The following is a 19098-nucleotide window of genomic DNA, read 5'->3' as shown; positions in this document are numbered from 1 at the left end:
AGGGCGGACCTGCTGGGTTGGGAAGGGTTATGCTGCTGGGATAATACGTAGAGGGCTTTGCGACAGCGCTGGTGGTTGATTACATTCTGTCCGCATTTCTTTAAGGAAAGACTTTTCAGTTTAGCATAGTCACAGCTTAAAGATAATTTGCAGTTTCAAACTAAGCTATTAGATTTCTGCGTATAATTTAATTAGTTTGCGGTCGAACGTTATACGATATTCAATGTACGTAAATGTTTTTATTTAAAGGCTATAAAAATAGAATAAATATAAAAGCACTCCTTACATGCGTAGTTGTTTACCGAAAAGCGTACCTTATATTTGTTTCAAAGACATCAGCACGATTCTCGTTATAATGGCTTCTATTTTCGACGGCCATAAAAAATATTCGCCCATACGTCTTCCGTTAAAATATTTACTCTTTGATCGTTTAGCGTCGGCCCATACGGTGCTCGTTAAAATGACGTGCTTATTGTCTTGTTGAAACTAAAGTGATGTGTAGCAGAGTGAGGGACGGGACACCTTTAGCACAAAATATCTAAATATTTTTATCGTGTTTTAAACAATTAACAACGGTCCAAGGATACGGTTTTATAATTCCTTGACTGTTCTTTGTTTACCACCTAATGGGACGAGAAAATAGAATGAAAAGGTGTCCCATCCTACCCCACCTTAATATATAATTGAATATTCAACATGGTTTAGGTTTTGTTTGTGAACCGCTTTATCTTGGCGTGTAGGTATGTGGTCTAGTTTTCATTATGTGTTAATCTACGTTTCCTACAGTCTTATGGTCCAAATCTCTATAAGTGGTCTTTTACAAATGATTACGCCAAAAATTAAAAGGCCGTGCTGGCTACTTAAGAATTCCACCTAAATATTTTGTTGTGCCTGGCCACCTGGACGGTTGTAATGTTTTTCTATCAGTTACATTACTAACCGTCCGGTGGTCACTAAGGAATATTAATTAAAAATCCAATTAGACCAATTAGTTAAATTTCGTAAATTGGAATTCGATAACGTAACAGCAGCCGCTGTTGTATAAGAAAGAATAATCGCTCCTGTTTTCTATATTGGTTTGCTAGGCTCTAGGCCGCAGCTATAAATCGATAGGCGGCGTTTTCGGTTAACCATTTCTAGCGTTGTGATAACGCAGGCAACTTGTCAAGGAAGCTACTGTTTACGGGCTGGTGGTTTTTCATTTCAACGAATTAATTATTCATACCACGGCTCATCAACACTAAAGCCTGGTGACAACGCGTAGGGTAGAAATAGATGGTGACTTCCGCATCTACCCGCCATTATACGGTATTAACCTTTTAACAGCCCTCGATCGACCTAAAGACGTTATCCTACCAATTCGTAATGATCTCAATATGCCGTTCGCAGGTTCGTTTTTTGTATTTTCGAAACGCCACACCTGTCTTTTTTTTAAAAAGAGAGAAAAAGCGCAGACAGTTGCGGAACATGATGCCAAGAGCGGTTTACAAGTTAACAACTCCCTACATGGTGGTAGGGGTTAAGAAAACTATTCATGGCAATTGTTTCTGCATGCTCTTTAGATAATATCTTTGTTTTAATATTAAGCTTTCTTAAATTAGAACGAAAAGTCGAAGACAATGAATTTCGGAAGGAAAACAAAGCATGACTAAGACAGCTAGCAAGCAGGTCCTCACTGTCAACAAACGTGTTTGCGTCACATCAACGTAAGACATTGCCTGAAAAAGCGTTTGTGTGCTTGCGCGCTTTTTATGACCGAAAAAAAACATCTTTGTAGTAACTATTAGAATATAAAACGAGAGGTTAATCAGTAACCATACACCTCCGTATGACAGTACAGATAAGTGTAGAATTTGTCGGATTTAAATACTGTTTGCTGTACGAATCGAAAGTGGATCCGGTTTTTCAGGAAAGTGTATTTGCTAAATACAGCGTCGGGTTTGTTTCGCGTGCTGAGCAATTTCAACGCCGTTGACCGCACAGTATATATATATATATATATATACGAGTTGTTTTTACGATTCAAATAAAGCGCTGCTGTGCGCTTTGCTTTTGCACGTTTACTGGTGTGATCGCACGTGTGCTTTGAACAGAACTGTGTGTTAGCTTAAACGCATTGTTGGCTTTCAGCCAAGGACCACACGTTTTCACAGGGTTTATATTTAGTACACGCTAACAGATCTAATGAAAAGCCAGCTGAATAAAGCTTCGCCTCGACGCTGGATTGGTTCGCCTCGCTCCTGTTTTGCAAATTCAATTACAGCACACACATTCCTTTAGGCCTGTAAGCTTCTCTTGTGTTTTCACTTAATTGAGCTGCGTCGAATTGTTGTTGCGAGCTTGAAAGCCGATCCTTTGGCTGACGCAGGCCCATTGTTTATCACTATGCCGTAAAAGCGTCGTCCTGACGATCAATTCAGTTCTTGCTTCTTACGGTGAATAGGTTTTAATTGAAACTATATCCGCTCAACGTGAGAAAATGCTAGTTGACAGGTGGTTATTAATACGCGACTATAAGAACGACATGCTTTCTTTCGGCATTCATATAACAGTAGCCAATATTAAGTTAGTAACGCAAAAGCGCTGCAAAGGTTTTGGTACGCTATGAATATTGATCCGAATATTTAAGGATTGAATAAGTTGCTGGAGGAACGTTATTTTAAAAGGTGTTTAAACCGCGGTTGCGCAACTTACACGAAGCTTGTATTAGCACTGATTAGAGCAAAATCCGCCTCAAATGGTTTTGCGGTCTCAGGCAGCAGCAGTGTTTCGGCTTGCTCGAATTTCTCAAGAACCATTCAGAGAAGCGAGGACGGCCGAGCGTCGTTTGGCGTATGTGTCACGGATGGTTGAGGTCTAGGCGTCCGTACGTAAATACCTCGCCGTTGGTGTGTGCTTGCGTAAAACGTAGGCTCGATTTCTCGGCGATAACAACGTTTAAGCTGCTTTGTGCGTGCGTGCGCCGCACGTGAAAGCAGCCAATGCTCGCCAGTCAATTTGAACTAGACTGAGATGTATGCAGTTTCTTAGAAGAGAAAATTTGCGGGATGCATTTGAGGAGTGAAGTCTTAAAAAAAACGTAATTACAGTTTATAGCTTTAACGTGGTTTGATGTATCAAAACAGGCTTATTGAAGCTTTGCGCTGCACAGTATATGTTTAGAACTAAAGTACAAGCAAGAGCAGGCATATCATATTTAGTACAAGAGTTATATACGCAGTCTCTGCGGGTTATTAATATGGTATGGTGGGGAAACAGGATTCAGGATTTTTTTCATTTTTATTTTCTCCTTACGTTTGGTGTGAACATAAAAAAATTACAGAATTATATAACCGTAGCCGCGCGTATGTAAAAGAAGGTTGTTAATTGTTCAAAACACCACCAGGAAATATGAGCCATTAGGTGCTAACGGTTACCTATCTTACCCAGCACAGTACTATATGTAGAGTTAGTTATATATCATGTATGTGTCATTTGTGATGAGCTGTCAGTCTATAACCCCAAGAATTCAGTCCTAACATGTGATTGTTTACCTCCTACGTCTGGCCCTGGGCAAATCTGACAACCTATTATAGTTGTAATCCCAAGCGTCAGGAAAATAACATTGTTTTACCACCCCCCAGCAAGATTCATATCCGCCTATTATAAAATGTATAAGTAAACATTATGTCGGTATGACGTTAATAGCCAGGGGTGCGTCGAGAAGACACACATATCATTAAACTGCGCATTTTCTCTGCTATTGTTCATTGCGACAAAGGGGTATAAGCCCTGTTAAACTGCCTGACTCCGCACGAACTTGGACAAGGGCGAAAATTTACTTTGCTTCAGTGACTTTCAATAGGATTTCTGCTGATTGTATTAGTGGGCGAAAGGAAAGGCCAACGTACTTTCCGAGTTTTAACGAGTGTTAAGTTACGCGGAAAGGTATGAAATGTTTTGTTATGGTCTGCATATGTTTTGTAAAACTCCTTTAAGCGCTTTATAAACGCCTAGCATGGTGGTATATAACAAAAATGTCATTTTTTGTACAACATAATAACCTTAATATGAAGGTATAATTTTTAGACCATTTCAAATATGTAAGAAAACGCCATTACCAAGTGCCTACTTGTTTTAAAGGTTATCTAAACTCCAGCCTTATCTCACAAGCCCTATTTGCACAGTCGGTGTATATTACGAAATCGTATAGCACTAAAATTCCTGGTATTGCTTTTCGCCCTAGCAGATACCAATGCTGAGTGAATGCAGGTTCTGTCTTCCGAAGTAATTATAGGTTTGCCAAAACTCGGTTACCAAGCGTCCTTGTACACCGGGCGCAACCAGGCGAAGCACCTGTCAATTTGGGTGAACTATTTCATTGACAACACGGGACCAATTAGTCAGGGCCCACTGATTACTGCATCATTAACACAATTGTTTTAAAGCGACGCACTCCAGCGCGATTTTAACCAAATCGAACTTTCATCAAGCCATATCGATCGCCGAATCCAAGACTGCAATTTGCCGAACCACAAGCGAGAAAAATTGCAGGTATCATTTTCTTCGGTGTGCGTCAGGTTTACGCGATCGTCGCCCGTCAACTGGTAGATGATGGTTAAAAGAAATCGCTGCAGATCGCGCACGTCATACTTGACCGCCACAATGCCGACGCCCCATTGTACAGCACGTGCGATATTACGTTGGTGCTTAGCCGTGGCATTGCGCTTCGTCAGCGAAGAAAGCTAAAGAAAGATCGAGGGATTCCGCGCAAGAGTTTTCTGTTATGACTGCGTACAAGAATAGATCGCTATCGGCTTTTCAAACGTAGAGAGAATACGAAGCGATTCTTTGCGAAGCTTTACAATTTCAAGTTATCATAAACTATGCCCGTTATCAAGTGTCAGGTTCAGAAATAAACTATAGATTATTCATACCTGCTTGTTACAAAGTGTTTATGTATTTCTTTGTACAGCAGTGAGTAATCATATAATTGGTAAAACGGAAAGCGTTCTATAAATGATTCGAAAGATTTTATAAATGACTCATGGTTGAAACACACTTCTTGTAAACAGAAGGCGTAACTTTAAATCATTGCATTTGCATTGAATAACTTAGCTGCTGTTTACACACGTCTACAGTATCTAGAGTAATCAAGAGTCTAAGTCTTCAGGCAGATTTTAATATTTATTTATTTTTGCGAATGTTTTCAGATCAAGGGAGAATGATTGGCGTATGTGGTGTTGGTATCACGTCCCGCCTTCCGCGTGATACGACACCGCAGAAAGAAACGTCGGTGTTTGGTGTTTGCATTCATTCAACACAGCGAATGCAACCACGCCAACCCCCATGTATTATTTATCAATCGCACAAGCGTTTTATGCGTGGCCCAGAGGCTTCTTCTGTGATTGATAGACCCTGGTAGCTCGTCGCCTGTCCCGAAATAGCCCTGCCCTTTGCGCTAGCATCCATTAGCCAGTGCGCTTGCAACGCAGCGCCAAGTTAAGTCACGCGCAACCACCGATTACAATAGTGCTTTATTTTTAGAAGGTCGATAATCAACTTACCGGACAACTAATCATTTCCCTTTTCACGCATCGCCCGCCCATAAGTGCAACCGCTCGGTTTTAAATCGCGTCTACCGCATACTAGAAAGGCTTAGCAATATCAAAGGTATCTTTCGTCGCGGGGATTTGATTTTATTAAAGCCCTTGACTTACGGTATATCTGGTCCGAAAGGTCAATTAGGATAACCCGAGACTGTCCAGCATTTCCATCTGTCATGACTACGGCAGTTTGCGCGCAGCCACCCGTTTTCTAGGCGCCTGTTTTGACGTTCGGTGTAAAGACAACTCATGACTAATTAAAAAGTCCGAATCATGGCAGACTTTTTACCAACGTTGAGAGTGATAAGTTACCGCCCCCCTGCTGTTATCAAGTAGAAAAGTCGGGTCTAAATTTAGCGCCGGCAACATTCCAATCGTGACAGATTTGTTCCACGTTTTCTGGGAGTTTTGCGTCAGCTATGGAATTCAATTAGCGCCCAGGCGGTCTAGAGAAACTTTATATAGCCACATCGTGAAATCTAAATTACATTAAGGCAAGGGATGTACTCCGTTACACGATATATCGTAGAAGCTGTTGAGCGAGTGGTAGACCCAGTTAAAAAATGCATTTTAAGTCAATCTGTCATGCCTATAAATTTGCACTAATATTTAGAAAAGTTTTAACAGTAAAGAAGTTTGACATGTATTTATGATCCGCTAGAGCGATAAAGTTTATTAAAAGCTTCCAATTGTCTTAGCAGGAGCGTCCTCTTTTCCTTGACGGTGTACTTCGGTGACCTTAGGAGCTATGCCGATCTGTGTTGCTTTACGTAGTCCCAACAGCTGCGTATCTAAAAGAAGCCTCGCCTGCAGTTTTCCTTGGCACAGCCAGCGCGCGTTCCTGTAGGTTCAATCTATTGGCTCATACTAGACACGGGAGAAGGTCTGACGGCGCCGGAGCCGGTAAAGAAGGCAGAGATTCCATAGCTGGATTTATCTGGTCCAGTAATAAAGCGCAGTAGTTGACTTGCAACGTTATGTTTAACCGCTTTCGTTTGAGGCTCAGAAAGTGTTGAATATTTGCGGTCTTTTTTAAAGTCGCTCGAGTCGAAAATTAGGATCAGTTTATATTCTGGATCAATATAGGGAAGATAACCTGCTACTGTCCCAGAGAACAAGGCGTGTACTGCTGTTTAATCTTGTGTGAAGCAAGCAAAGCATATGCTTGCTGGAGTAACATTGAGTCTTGATTCTCTTCGACGATTTCATTGTATTAATAAATTTCAAGGGACGGCGTTATTTGGTTTTAATTCAACTTGCGTTAATTCCCTCAGGAAAAAACGGTCGAATCGAGAACTAAAAGTCGTTTGAGATTTCAGACAGATTGCACTCAGTATAGTGAATGTTTATAACGGTATATGTTTTCAGTTATCTTCTGGCGATTTGATTCATACGTTTTAGCTTTGACATTCGATATGTTCATAGTTAAGCTATTCTAGGTTTCTTAGTCGGTTAGTAGAGGTCGATCGAGGAGAAATCTCATCTGTTTTAAATTATTTATGAAAAAGCGCTCCGGTAGTCGAACGCGTTGGTCACAAAATCTACGTTGTTGATTTGCGGTACAGGCATTTGGCTTGTTCTTTTAGAGGCAAGATTTTGTACAGTAAATGTAGCCTATTGGCATTTGGTTTGATTTATTGATTTTCTTTCAATACAATTTACCTTTTGATAATTACATTCGGCATTTGCACTGAAAGTAATTATGTGTTTCATGCAGGGTAGGGAGCAAGCAAACCTGAACTTCTCTGTGCTCGTTTGCCCTTTTCAAAATGAATTCACAATAAACAAATTTGATTAGACAACTGCTTGGACGGACGAAGAGTTTTCAGGAGAACTAGAATTGAAACAATGGAGAGTTGCAACAGAAGATGGCGTCTTCCAAGTATGTGCCTTCTCGCATGCATAATGGTTGTTTTTCTTGATCAACCTTTAAGTGCAAATGCGCAACTGCCAAAGTTGGACGATGGCTTAGACAGGTGTCACCCAAACAAAACAGCGAAGCCTCGCGTATGCCAACCTGGAGTTATCTTACCACTCTGGCCACCTGCTGAAATCACACATATAACAACTGCAGACACCGTGGGGCGTGCGATTGTTTACCTTGTTGCTTTAATCTATTTGTTTCTTGGCGTTTCCATAATCGCTGATCGTTTCATGGCCTCGATTGAGGTTATAACCTCCAAGGAAAAAGTTGTGGTGTATCGAAAACCGAACGGGGAAGAAGCGAAGACGACGGTTCGAATTTGGAACGAGACTGTATCGAATTTAACTCTCATGGCACTCGGTTCTTCCGCGCCTGAAATCATGCTGTCTGTCATTGAAATCATCGGGAAGAGATTTGAAGCCGGAGACCTCGGGCCTTCAACAATCGTTGGTAGTGCATCGTTCAATCTCTTTATCATTATAGCCATCTGCATGTATGTTATACCCGATGGGGAAATTCGAAAGGTGAAGCATCCTCGAGTGTTTTTCATTACCGCTACTTGGAGCATCCTTGCTTATGTATGGCTGTATGTAATTCTAGCCGTGTCATCTTACGGCGTGGTTGAGATATGGGAAGGTGTGCTTACCTTCCTGTTCTTCCCAATGCTGGTAGTATTGGCTTGGATCGCTGACCGCCGCCTTCTGGTTTACAAGTACATGTACAAGCGCTACCGAATGCGTAAAAACAAGAACATGATCGTAGAAACTGAAGGTAGCGCTTTGGACGAAGACAACAGGCAAGATGGGACCACGGTTTTGAACATGGACTCGTTGGAGGATGGCAAAGCAAACACGGATGACGATCAAGTTGGAAATGTAATGGATCCTCTAATCGTTGACCCAGAGAGCAACAGAAAAGCAATGATCCGAATTATGCGGGAGCTTCGCAAGACGCATCCCGATGCTGACATGGCAGAACTAGCTAAGATGGCGAGCTCTGAGGCCTTGAGTAACCAACCGAAGAGCAGAGCGTTTTACAGAATTCAAGCGACTCGTAAAATGACCGGCGCAGGGAATATTCTTAACAAAGGAAAAAACGACCAAGCTAAAACAGTAAGTTTTTTTGCACGCTGTCATGCATACACTATGTTGTTGATAATTCTTGTACTTGGGCTCGGTGTAAAATCACACTGAACACGCACTGTTGTGAACGCACGCCCCCATCGAAATTCATTGTTGATTAAACATGCATATAATGTCTTTGTTATTATCCAGATGAATCAGTTATCTCGTTCATCGGAAAACTAATTAAAAACCAACCAAAACATATGTCTCTATGATGTAATTAAGACGTTAAAATAAAGCCTGCTGCCAGCTTAATACAAATTAAATTCACAGACAGGAGGTATAGTGAAAACACAAATATCAAAATTACTCTTTAAATGTTTAAAATTGGGTTAATAAAAATCTTCTGTACACTCCCAACTGAAAACATAAACTGTTAATAAAAAGAAATGCCACGGTTTTAGAATTCATTTTCTATTCACATTTTTATTATTTAACTCACGGGACACCTTTGAGCACAAAATTGCAAAATTGCTGATCGCGTTTTAAACAATTAACAACGGTCTTGTCTTTAGGATTCTATGGATGCGGTTTATAATTCTTTGAATGTTCTTTGTTTACCACTAAATAGGAATGAAAAGGTGTCTATTTTTCGCCAATTTCAGTGTGGTCTATATTTACAGGCGGATAACTTATCCATGGTTCTTGAAGACCCTGACGATGCAGTTGCCAAAATTTACTTTGAGCCAGCGGAGTATAAAGTAATGGAAAACTGTGGTGTGGCCGAGCTACAGGTTAATCTTATGTTTTGTATAATTAATGCCACATTCATACCGAGAAAGTGAAAATTGGGTGTCGTCTAGAAAATTAGATTGGTCTTGGGCGTATATTGGTTATTGATTTTTTTGTATAACACATTGCAACACCATGCACGCACTGCTTGTTTGCGGGTAAGCCAACATTAAGTTTAAAATTGAAAACAGGAATCGTATGATTACCCACATTGAACTACAAAGTCTATGGAATTTCCATATCCTGCTACTTGTATGCTGTAAATGAAACATTACATTTCTATTCTATTCTATTTAGGCCAGGATTGGCCCATTTTACCCTATTACACTTTTATTCCTAACAGCATTACTGCTATATAAACCTATAATGTCCCAAAAAAGAATTAATATGAGCAAAAATGTGACTGTATGTGTACATAAGGTAAAACCCCATTTAAGTTACACATATAAGTTCTTATATCATATGCCTTGTATATATTTGCCTATGCAAGCTTTAACTATAACAATATATAATAACAGGTCGTGCGGACTGGTGGGGACTTAAACACGACTTTGTACGTGGATTACCAAACCGAAGACGGGACCGCTAACGCAGGCTCTGACTTCGAGCATGCGGAAGACACCATAGTATTCAAACCGGGCGAGACAACGAAGACGATAGCCATCACGATTATGGATGACGACATTTTTGAAGAAGACGAGTATTTCCGAGTGAAACTCTGCAACGTAAGATCCGGTGACGCAGACGGTATGTTCGATACCAAAGCAAATTCCACCCAAGTCGCAAGGCTGGAGCCGCCAGCAGTTGCAACGGTTGTTATATTGGATGACGACCACGCAGGTGTTTTCTCATTCCCTGAACCCACCATTACGGTGAGTACATTATATGTTTAAGTGCATTTATTTAGGATTTATAGGCAAGAATGAAGAGTCGAGGAATTTTTTTCTTAAGTATTTATTTTTAGTTGGGATTTAAATAGAATGAATGAATGTAACTTATATATCCTCACGTGGCGCAGCAACGGCAGACGTTATAACAGGAGTGTTTTATTTGATACACCTCGCACCCGCTTAAAAGTTACTACATGTAACTTTATGAAAAACCTCATGTTCGTAAGATTTTATTAAACATTTCAAAGTATCAGTCACAATCTACGGCTGGTAAACCAGGACAAGCACTTCTAATTGACAGGCACTGGTTTGACATCAATGATCAGCGCAAACTAAACTGTTGCATTTGCCCTGCTGAGTGCTTGCCCAGAATACCGGTCCCTCTCGGGACGGCAGCTGGAACTATCTTTACGAATATAGGAGACCCAGCGCTGGTTGTCGCTAATTATTCCTTAATTTATTAAAGAGCAATCTTGGTGGGACTTCCGTTTTATATGTTAAAGTAATCTGATAGGCGTCTTTAAAGCGGGCATGGGAGCGATGGGTATGGGATATTGAAACACTGAAATTAATTAAGAAAATCGGTATTTATGTGAGCAAAAATAGGCCGCACACTGAAAGGTCTATAAAGAAATATGTAGGCAAAATACATTTCGCAAACGTGGCTGTTTAATAAGCATTATTTGGGTTTCGTTGAACTTAAATAGTGCATTGGTAACCCGCATATAAATCGTTCGTGTCATCATGTACTCTTGTACCAATTGCTAACATTACAACACGTCGTAAAACTTGCTGAGTTTCGCTTGTATCAGTTAAACTGTTTCGACGCCCGAAAATAACTTCATTCACCCTCTATTGACGACAGATGAGGTAATTTGAGATTTGCAGCTGACGCTTGCTTCAATTCAGCACGTCATAGTGTACATCATGTCTGTCGCCTAAATGTTATCAAGTGTTTGGCGTTCACGCAGTTGGCTACGAATTTAATACGCGAATTGGCACAGTAACGCTATAAGCGCCAGGGAAATTATGTCCCGTTTCCTTGCTATATACTTGTCAAACGTGAGTAAATAAATGGATTGGTAAATGTAACTTTTTTGTCTTCGCGTGGCGGGGCAACAACAGTTGTTAAAACACGGGTGTGTTTCATTCGTCCTGTACTCGTTGTAGAGTTATATATATATATATACAGTAGGTTGGGAGAAGATGGGACACCTAATAACACTATTTTCTTGTTAGTAAACTAGGAACGTTCAAAGAATTATAAAGCTATATTCTATGACTCCCATATAGACCGTTTTTTTTATAACTGTTAAAAAACAATCAGGACATTTGGATATTATCTGCCAAAGATGTCCCATCTTTCCCCACCTTACTATACTACTTTGTGGGTGATTGCTTTTTTAGACTTTTTTAAAGCTGTTAATTAACAATTAAGACAATCTATAACGGACACTGGGTTAAAGTATTGCAGCTAAGTGTTTTGCACAAGAACACCCATAATGGTGTACTGATGGACAGCGGAGTTCTGATTAAGACATGCATGACTTAAACGCGCCGCAAAAACACACCTACACCTTCCATCAACCCATTAAATCAAAAACCTAAACTTGTGACCGAATTATCGAAAATCGTTTCTGTGTGCAAATTTACATCAAGCTGTCTTAACTTTAAAGGTGAGCGAAGGCGTTGGAGTTTTGAAAGTGGAAGTACAGCGTAACTCAGGAGCACGCGGTCGAATAACTGTACCTTACAAAACGGTGAGCGGAACAGCAAAAGGAGGCGGAGAAGACTATATTGACGCAATCGGAGAGCTTGATTTCGACAACGACGAGACCACGTAAGCTTATTTATCGATTCGGTGCTGACACAGTTGTGTATGCGCTTTAATCGATATGCTTGTAATTAACCACTTACATTAAAATCGACAATTCTATCATTTGTATACCACCCACATAAAACACATAACATACAGTTTTGTCCCAATAGCCACAACCCAAAATTCCTTACAAATTTACCCATTTTTGAGTTTATTCCGAAACGTTATTTTCTTTAATTAAGTTAATCCAGACCCAAAACGGTTGTAAAACTAACCGCTCTAAAGAGTTCTACTTCCTACAATACAAGGGTAGTTCCTTGCCGGTCGATATCGACTGTATTTCAATCAATGCTAGCATGTGATTGAGAGCAAGTATGCTCCAGAATCGAAAACCCTGCAGCCGGTTTATACTTGATTATAAAACCCATGACACTTTGAGGCAAAATAGCCCAAGTTTTAAAGAAAAAATTATAGTAAAGTTTCATTCAATTTTTAACATTTTTATATATGGTAGTGTGGGGGAAGATTGGACACCTTTTGATTCTATTTTCTCGTCGCATTTGTTAGTAAACAAAGAACAGTCAATGAATTATAAAACTGTATGCTCACGACTCCCATAGACCTTTGTTGAATATTTAAAACAAGGAATATTTGGATACTATGTGATATAGGTGTCCCATCTTCCCCCATCTTACTATATACAAACTTTTTTTAATAAACCAAAATTGTCAGTGTAAGGATTTGGCATATATTGGGACAAAACTGCTACATTGCTGTCTAAATTTACAAAATATACATTAAAACATTTTCTTTCAACATTCTGTTATTCTTTTTTAAAAACATTGATCTATCTTTTTTTAAAACACAAGCTTTTCCTTTTTAAACTTTTTGACTCTATCTTTTACACGTGAAAGTTTTCTTGTGCTTTTTTCATAAAAATTCGGAAAGGCTTCTCTTTTAAGCTAGTGCGGCTGTTTAAATTTATTTTTCTTTTAATTTATTGCGATTCCGGAAAAACAGAAAGTGCATCAACGTAACGATAATAGACGACGAGGAATATGAAAAGAATAAAAGTTTTTTCGTCGAGTTGTCCCAACCCAAGCTGTATTCGGACAAAGACTCAGGTTTGAGACGTTCAGTGTTCCCGTTCAGAGTTGAATGTTTGCTGTCTCACACTAAAGCATACTAAAGATGTTTTGCATGGTCATCACTGCATGGTGTCTTGGAACGTATGGTAGGCTACACTTACAATTTTGCAACACTGGGCCACTTTCCAGCTTTAGTTTAAAAGAACAACTGAAAGAGCCGCTGGTTGGATAAAAGAAAAAAGAATTAGAATGGTTGTAGGTACGAACATAGCATCATAGCGACAGATGCTAGTGAAACATCAGACAAAAACTTCTAATTCTAAAGCTGTATGAGTTACTACAAGAATTCACTCAATTACCCGACCGCGATAAAAGCCACGAATTACGATGCGTATATTTGGTGCTAGTAATATACCAGCTATAGCATTCCATATGTCATAATTAAGGTGACATAAACCAGACAGTCCAGTTTTGAGCTTCTTAACGAATTCGCAACAGATACGCTTTTAAACCACACAGTTTTGCTTGAAATTTCAGTTTTTTTTTCTGAAAAAAAATCTTCTTTCTTACCTGGTATTACCTACAACACAAAAACACAACTTACAAAAAAACAAAACTCACAAATAACCTTACGAAAAAAACTGACAAAACCACAACACATAAAAACACAGCACACTTAAAACACAACTCAAAAAAAACAAAACGAACCACAAAAATCCGACTTGCAAAAAACACACAACTCAAAAATTCACTTAATACACAACTCAAAAAATCACAATTTCCAAAAACACAACACATGTTAACAGCCAAGGTAATTGTTACCACTCGCCACAGAAAGTGCATCGACATCATAATACAAGATAACAACTCGTACAGCAAACGTGTAAAGTTTTGGGTGGAACTGGCTGACCCATATTCACCAAACAAGTCCATTGGTAAGTGGTTTATTAGAGAGAAAAACCATTAGTATTTTTTTAAATAGGTTGCTCACTCAAACTGTTTTAAATATAGGTAGCCTGACTTTAGGTTTTTAATATAGGTACGCAAAGTTTTTAATGTATAGTAGGGTGGGGTAAGATGGGACACCTTTAGCACATAATATCTAAATATCCTGATCGTGTTTTAAACAATTAACAACGGTTTATGGGAGTCGTGAGGATACGGTTTTATAATTCTTTGAATGTTCTGTGTTTACTGCTAAATTGGACGAGACAATAGAATCAAAAGATGTCCCATCTTCCCCCACCCTAGTATATAGGTAGCTCGACTCAAAAACTTTTAGCGTTGTTCGGACTATAGTTGTTCAGAAATGAAGAAAACTAGGTTAAGGAGAAATTTAAAAATTAGTTTTAAATGTGTAAAACATTACTTTTAAAATTGTGGTCTTTAAACGTTTTTTTATGCTATCGTAAACTGTTATATCGATGTTGTTTTTAAATTTAGGTCACGCCAATACTTTCGTATTCGTTTTCTGTTGTAAACATAGCTATAATTAAAGTACATGGCAGCTGTACTTTACCCTGTAGCAGGTCTGGTAATGGATTTTAAAGGGCCGGATTTCTCGGCACGAATCTGTCTCACAAAATTAGGTCACAAAATAGTGTATGACGCCACAGTATTGATTGTCAGAACGTGTAATCGCGGTATGTTCTGCTAAAGGTTTAAACGCCGCAGCTATACAGTAGGGTGGGGGGAGACGGGACACATTTATAACACATAATAATATCCTTATCGTATTTTCAACAATTAGCAACGGTCTATGGAAGTCGTGAGGATACGGTTTTATAACTCTGTAAATGTATTTTGTTTGCTACCAAATGGGTGGAGAAAATGGAATAAAAATGTGTCCCATCTTTCCCCACCCTACTATACCTTTTTATATACTAAGTGCACTCAGCCAGAAATCTGTGATAACCTCTTTTTGGAACAAAATACCAAGTCAGGCAGCTTGAAATACGTAAAAAATCTTATAAAGCCTTTAAAAATGCATGTTGTTTTGTGACATTGTCTTAAACTCACCGTTCTGTCTCTGGTAACTGTTTTGCTGAATGCAGCCTGTTCGTTTTCATGCAATACTTATGTATCGATATCGCTTGACAGCAGTTAAAGATGTACAAAGTTGGTTTGGGAACCTTTCGCATGATGATATTTTAATACGATAGTAACGTATAAATTTCTCACTCTTTCGATGCAATTTTGATCTTGCATCCTTGACTCAGGAACGGATGCAGGGAGCGATTCCGGGATCAACGGGAAGGAAATTGACAAAAAGGCAACGGAAGAAGAGGAAGAAGCAAGGAGGATTGCCGAACTCGGTAAACCCCGTCTTGGAGCGGAGACAACGGTCGAAATTATAATTGAAGAGAGCTACGAGTTCAAGGTTTAAAATGAGAGGGTTTTATATTAGGGTGGGGGAAGACGGGACATCTTTAGCACGTAATATCAAAATATACTGATCGTGGTTTAAACTGTTCATAATGGTCTATGAGAGTCGTGAGAATACAGTTTTCTAATTCTTTGTTTCCTACCAAATGCGACAAGGAAGTAGAATAGAAAGGCATTCCATCTTCTCCCACTTACTCTATTATAACATAGGCGGTTGAAGGGGTGTCATCTTTAATCAATATAAACTCTTGATCTAGGAACGCCTGCAATTAGGCTATACCTTCCTACTACAATTGACTCTTTTTTAAAATGTGCATTTACATTTAAAAACAGTGCTGGTTGACAGTTTTGGTATATATTTTAATATTGCATACTTTAACAGAAAATGCTCGGTGTCAATTTACATTTATTCTTGGTTTGACCTTACAATTATTTTAACAGAATACAGTGGACAAACTCATCAAAAAGGCGAACTTGGCTGTAATTGTTGGTACCTCGTCGTGGAGGGAACAGTTTATTGAAGCACTTTCTGTGAACGGAGGTGAGTGCAAAATCTTGTTATTCCAGCCGAAAATTTGGTTAAGCTACACGTACCTGCGTTCTATAGAAACTGTATACTAGAACAGTTTTTTCAATCCAACCTGTACAGTGGTATAGCAACAATTTGATTTAATACCTTTCTACAAAGGGGGCCATTTACTATACAAATTGCCATTTATGGGCCATTAACTTATCTGTACGTTAAATTGGAACACATACATTCCAACCCAATGTGTTTAATAGTGGCAACAGTTTAATGCAGTCCTTTTGTGGAAAGGGGCGATTTAATGTACAAAAAAACATTTTGTGCCATTTTGAACCAATATGTACATTATGGCTAGCAGTAACTTAACACAATGTAAATCACCCTTTTAGGAGACGATGACGATTCGGATGAGGAAGAATCTGAGCCATCCTGTTTTGATTACGTCATGCATTTTCTAACCGTATTTTGGAAAGTAAGTCTCAGCTACTATTTAAATTAGATAAACAAAATCATGCACAGCCTGCCAGAGATATGGCCTTAAAATTCAAAGACGTAAAATTTGAATTAAAAGGTTATAGCGGGGTTGGAAAGATGGAACACCTTTCATTCTATTTTCTAGACGCATTTGGTAGTACACAAAAAAATCAAAAAGTTATAAAACGTATCATCACGACTCCCAGCATAGACTGTTGTTAATTGTTTAAAACACGATCAGGATGTTTAAATATTATGTGCTAAAGGTGTCCCATCTTCCCCTCCCAACTATATCTCTAGTTGACCGTGGATCACCCCACAAGTTAGATAAATTCAACCTTTACATAACAGCAACTGAATGCCTCTACAGCCTACCCCTTAATCCATTTATTAATCCCAACTTAATCACTTTTAATTCCAGTTGCTCTTCGCCTTCGTTCCACCCACCGAGTACTTTAGCGGGTGGGCTTGTTTCACCGTGTCAATCATCATGATTGGGGTGCTGACAGCGGTGATCGGCGACGTAGCGTCTGCCTTTGGCTGTGTGGTAAACCTCAATGACGCAGTCACGGCAGTTACTCTTGTTGCTATGGGCACCAGCGTCCCGGGTAAGACTTCTTCCTCGTCTTCGACGTCTGACTGCTTCAAATTCATTTGTGAACTTAAATCACCTATATCCTATTTTTGTTAGCGTGGGACTCGAGAGTAAAACAATACACAACGGATATTTTGTTAATAACTATTGGTACAAGAGTTTGTTTCATATTCCTTTTTGCATTTACTTTCCAAAACACGACGACAACGAATAGTTCATAAATTTAACAATAGAAACTCATTTTATGGGGTGTATCGACACAATAAAGAGTGTAAGTAATGTACACTGTTTTTTTCAGACACCTTTGCAAGCAAAGTTGCAGCAGTTGGGGACCAGTATGCTGATGCATCTATCGGTAATGTCACTGGTTCAAACGCAGTGAATGTCTTCCTTGGTATCGGTATTGCTTGGACCATTGCCGCCATTTACTGGGCGGTTACTGGGAGAACTCCCGAAGAGCAAAAGTTCAGAGTCAATCCCGGGAACCTCGCGTTTTCAGTCACCGTCTTTTCGAGTTTCGCGATCATCGCGATTGCGATCTTAATGATACGCAGAAGGTCAAAATCGATCGGGGCTGAGCTCGGAGGACCTCGCGTCCCGAAAATCATCTGCAGTCTTTTTTTCCTGACGCTCTGGCTGGTCTATATTATCTTGGCCGCTCTCGACAGTTACTGCGTCATCAGGACCTTCTAAACAGCGCCCTCAAGCGCAGACCTCATGGGAACCGCTCCCGGTCACGTGACCGGAAGTATACGGACGTCAGCCGCCGTGCGAATCTAGGGGGGTGCGTTTTTTTAGATCCGTTGATTTCCCCCGACTTCAGAAGGCGCTGGTAAACTCGAACCCACTCTCTTCAAAGTTCCCGTTGCGCATACACCTTTTTACTCAACCACACTCTTCGTATCTTTCGTTTAGATTAATTATATCGCGTAAATTGCTGTTCGGACAGTGCACGCTTTCGGTGGATTGTCCCACGGCTCGTCCAACCACAAAGTTATTATGATTTGCTTTTAAAAACTCGTTTCCTTCTTGATCCTTGCCAGGAGCACGAACTAAGACGAAGACATTGCATTGCGAGCTGGCCGAGAGGAACTTCTCCTTTGCTATTAGGTTGAAACAACACTGTTCTATCTTTTCGCCTTTTAGAATTTTTACGCTCCGCAAATTGCACCCACAGTGTACAATTCACAACAAATTTTATAAGGTTTTCACATCTGCGCAAATTGCTATCTTCCAACACGCGGCTTTGTCACTTTAAATTTGCACAACTGTTCTTTATAACCCTTTCTTCCGAATTCCAAGTTACAACCACCGAGCTAATCGACTAAATTCCCACACAGTACTAACACAAAATACGATAACACTTTCACCTCGAAACTCACAACGGTTGGTCCGCCACAGAGATTCGTGAAGTGTTTGCAGTTCCACGCATGGCTTCCACTTTTTCACTTGCCTAAATTCTAGGCACGTCTATTTTTGTTTATGTTCTACTGTTACCCGCTATTTATTCTGCTTGTAAACGCCGTCTACTACCGACGGCGAATCGTTTTTACGCTTTTTGACGACTTTACCCTTGGATTGTTCATTCGTGCTGTGTGTTATGTGCTTCTGACGTCATAGCTTATAGGTTTATTACATCACGTGGACGACGGAGTCCTTCAGCAAGTTTTTCGGTTGTTTTTTAGTGTAAGCTATATAGTAGGGTTGGGGAATATGGGACAATTTTTCAGTTTTCTCGTTTCATTTGGTAGTAAACAAAGAAAATTCGATGAATTATTAAACCGTGTCGTCCCGACTTCCGTAGACCGTTATTAATTGTTTAAAACACGGTCAGAATATTTGGATATGATGTGCTAAAGGTGGCCAATCTCCCCCCATCTTACTATAATTGTAAGAACCAGACGCAAGTTTCCGGAAATTTAAAGGAATACGACTGCATTGTCCGGAAATAGTCCT

At 39.7% G+C, this 19098-nt stretch overlaps 1 protein-coding gene across 2 annotated transcripts; it reads left to right on the top strand.

The window, feature by feature from the left end:
- The first annotated feature begins 7280 nt into the window (after positions 1 to 7280).
- On the top strand, positions 7281 to 18808 carry LOC100185626 (sodium/calcium exchanger 1). Of its 2 annotated transcripts, none has more exons than XM_018813637.2 (10): positions 7281 to 8621; positions 9257 to 9367; positions 9884 to 10237; positions 11932 to 12095; positions 13997 to 14097; positions 15382 to 15542; positions 15989 to 16088; positions 16463 to 16545; positions 16969 to 17155; positions 17441 to 18808. In XM_018813637.2, the coding sequence occupies exons 1-10, from the start codon at positions 7434 to 7436 to the stop codon at positions 17833 to 17835; spliced, it is 2844 nt and encodes a 947-aa protein (XP_018669182.1). In that variant the 5' UTR covers positions 7281 to 7433; the 3' UTR covers positions 17836 to 18808. The 2 variants fall into 2 exon arrangements, with proteins under 2 accessions (XP_018669182.1, XP_002126759.2); XM_002126723.5 differs by lacking the exon at positions 13997 to 14097 and adding an exon at positions 13095 to 13198.
- The last annotated feature ends 290 nt before the right edge of the window (positions 18809 to 19098 follow it).

Source organism: Ciona intestinalis, chromosome 10 (assembly GCF_000224145.3).
Source record: "Ciona intestinalis chromosome 10, KH, whole genome shotgun sequence".
NCBI lineage: Eukaryota > Metazoa > Chordata > Ascidiacea > Phlebobranchia > Cionidae > Ciona > Ciona intestinalis.
Note: the sequence above shows the minus strand (reverse complement) of the source record. Positions and strands in the feature narration are given on the sequence as shown.

What these genes read in the sequence shown, in the direction of transcription:
- LOC100185626 (XM_002126723.5), top strand. Translation starts at nt 7,434, where the DNA reads ATGGAGAGTTGCAACAGAAGATGGCGTCTTCCAAGTATGTGCCTTCTC. An exon ending in TTCGACAACGACGAGACCAC is followed by an intron (nt 12,096 to 13,094) that starts GTAAGCTTATTT and finishes CCGGAAAAACAG; the next exon opens with AAAGTGCATCAACGTAACGA. An exon ending in GTATTCGGACAAAGACTCAG is followed by an intron (nt 13,199 to 15,381) that starts GTTTGAGACGTT and finishes TCCTTGACTCAG; the next exon opens with GAACGGATGCAGGGAGCGAT.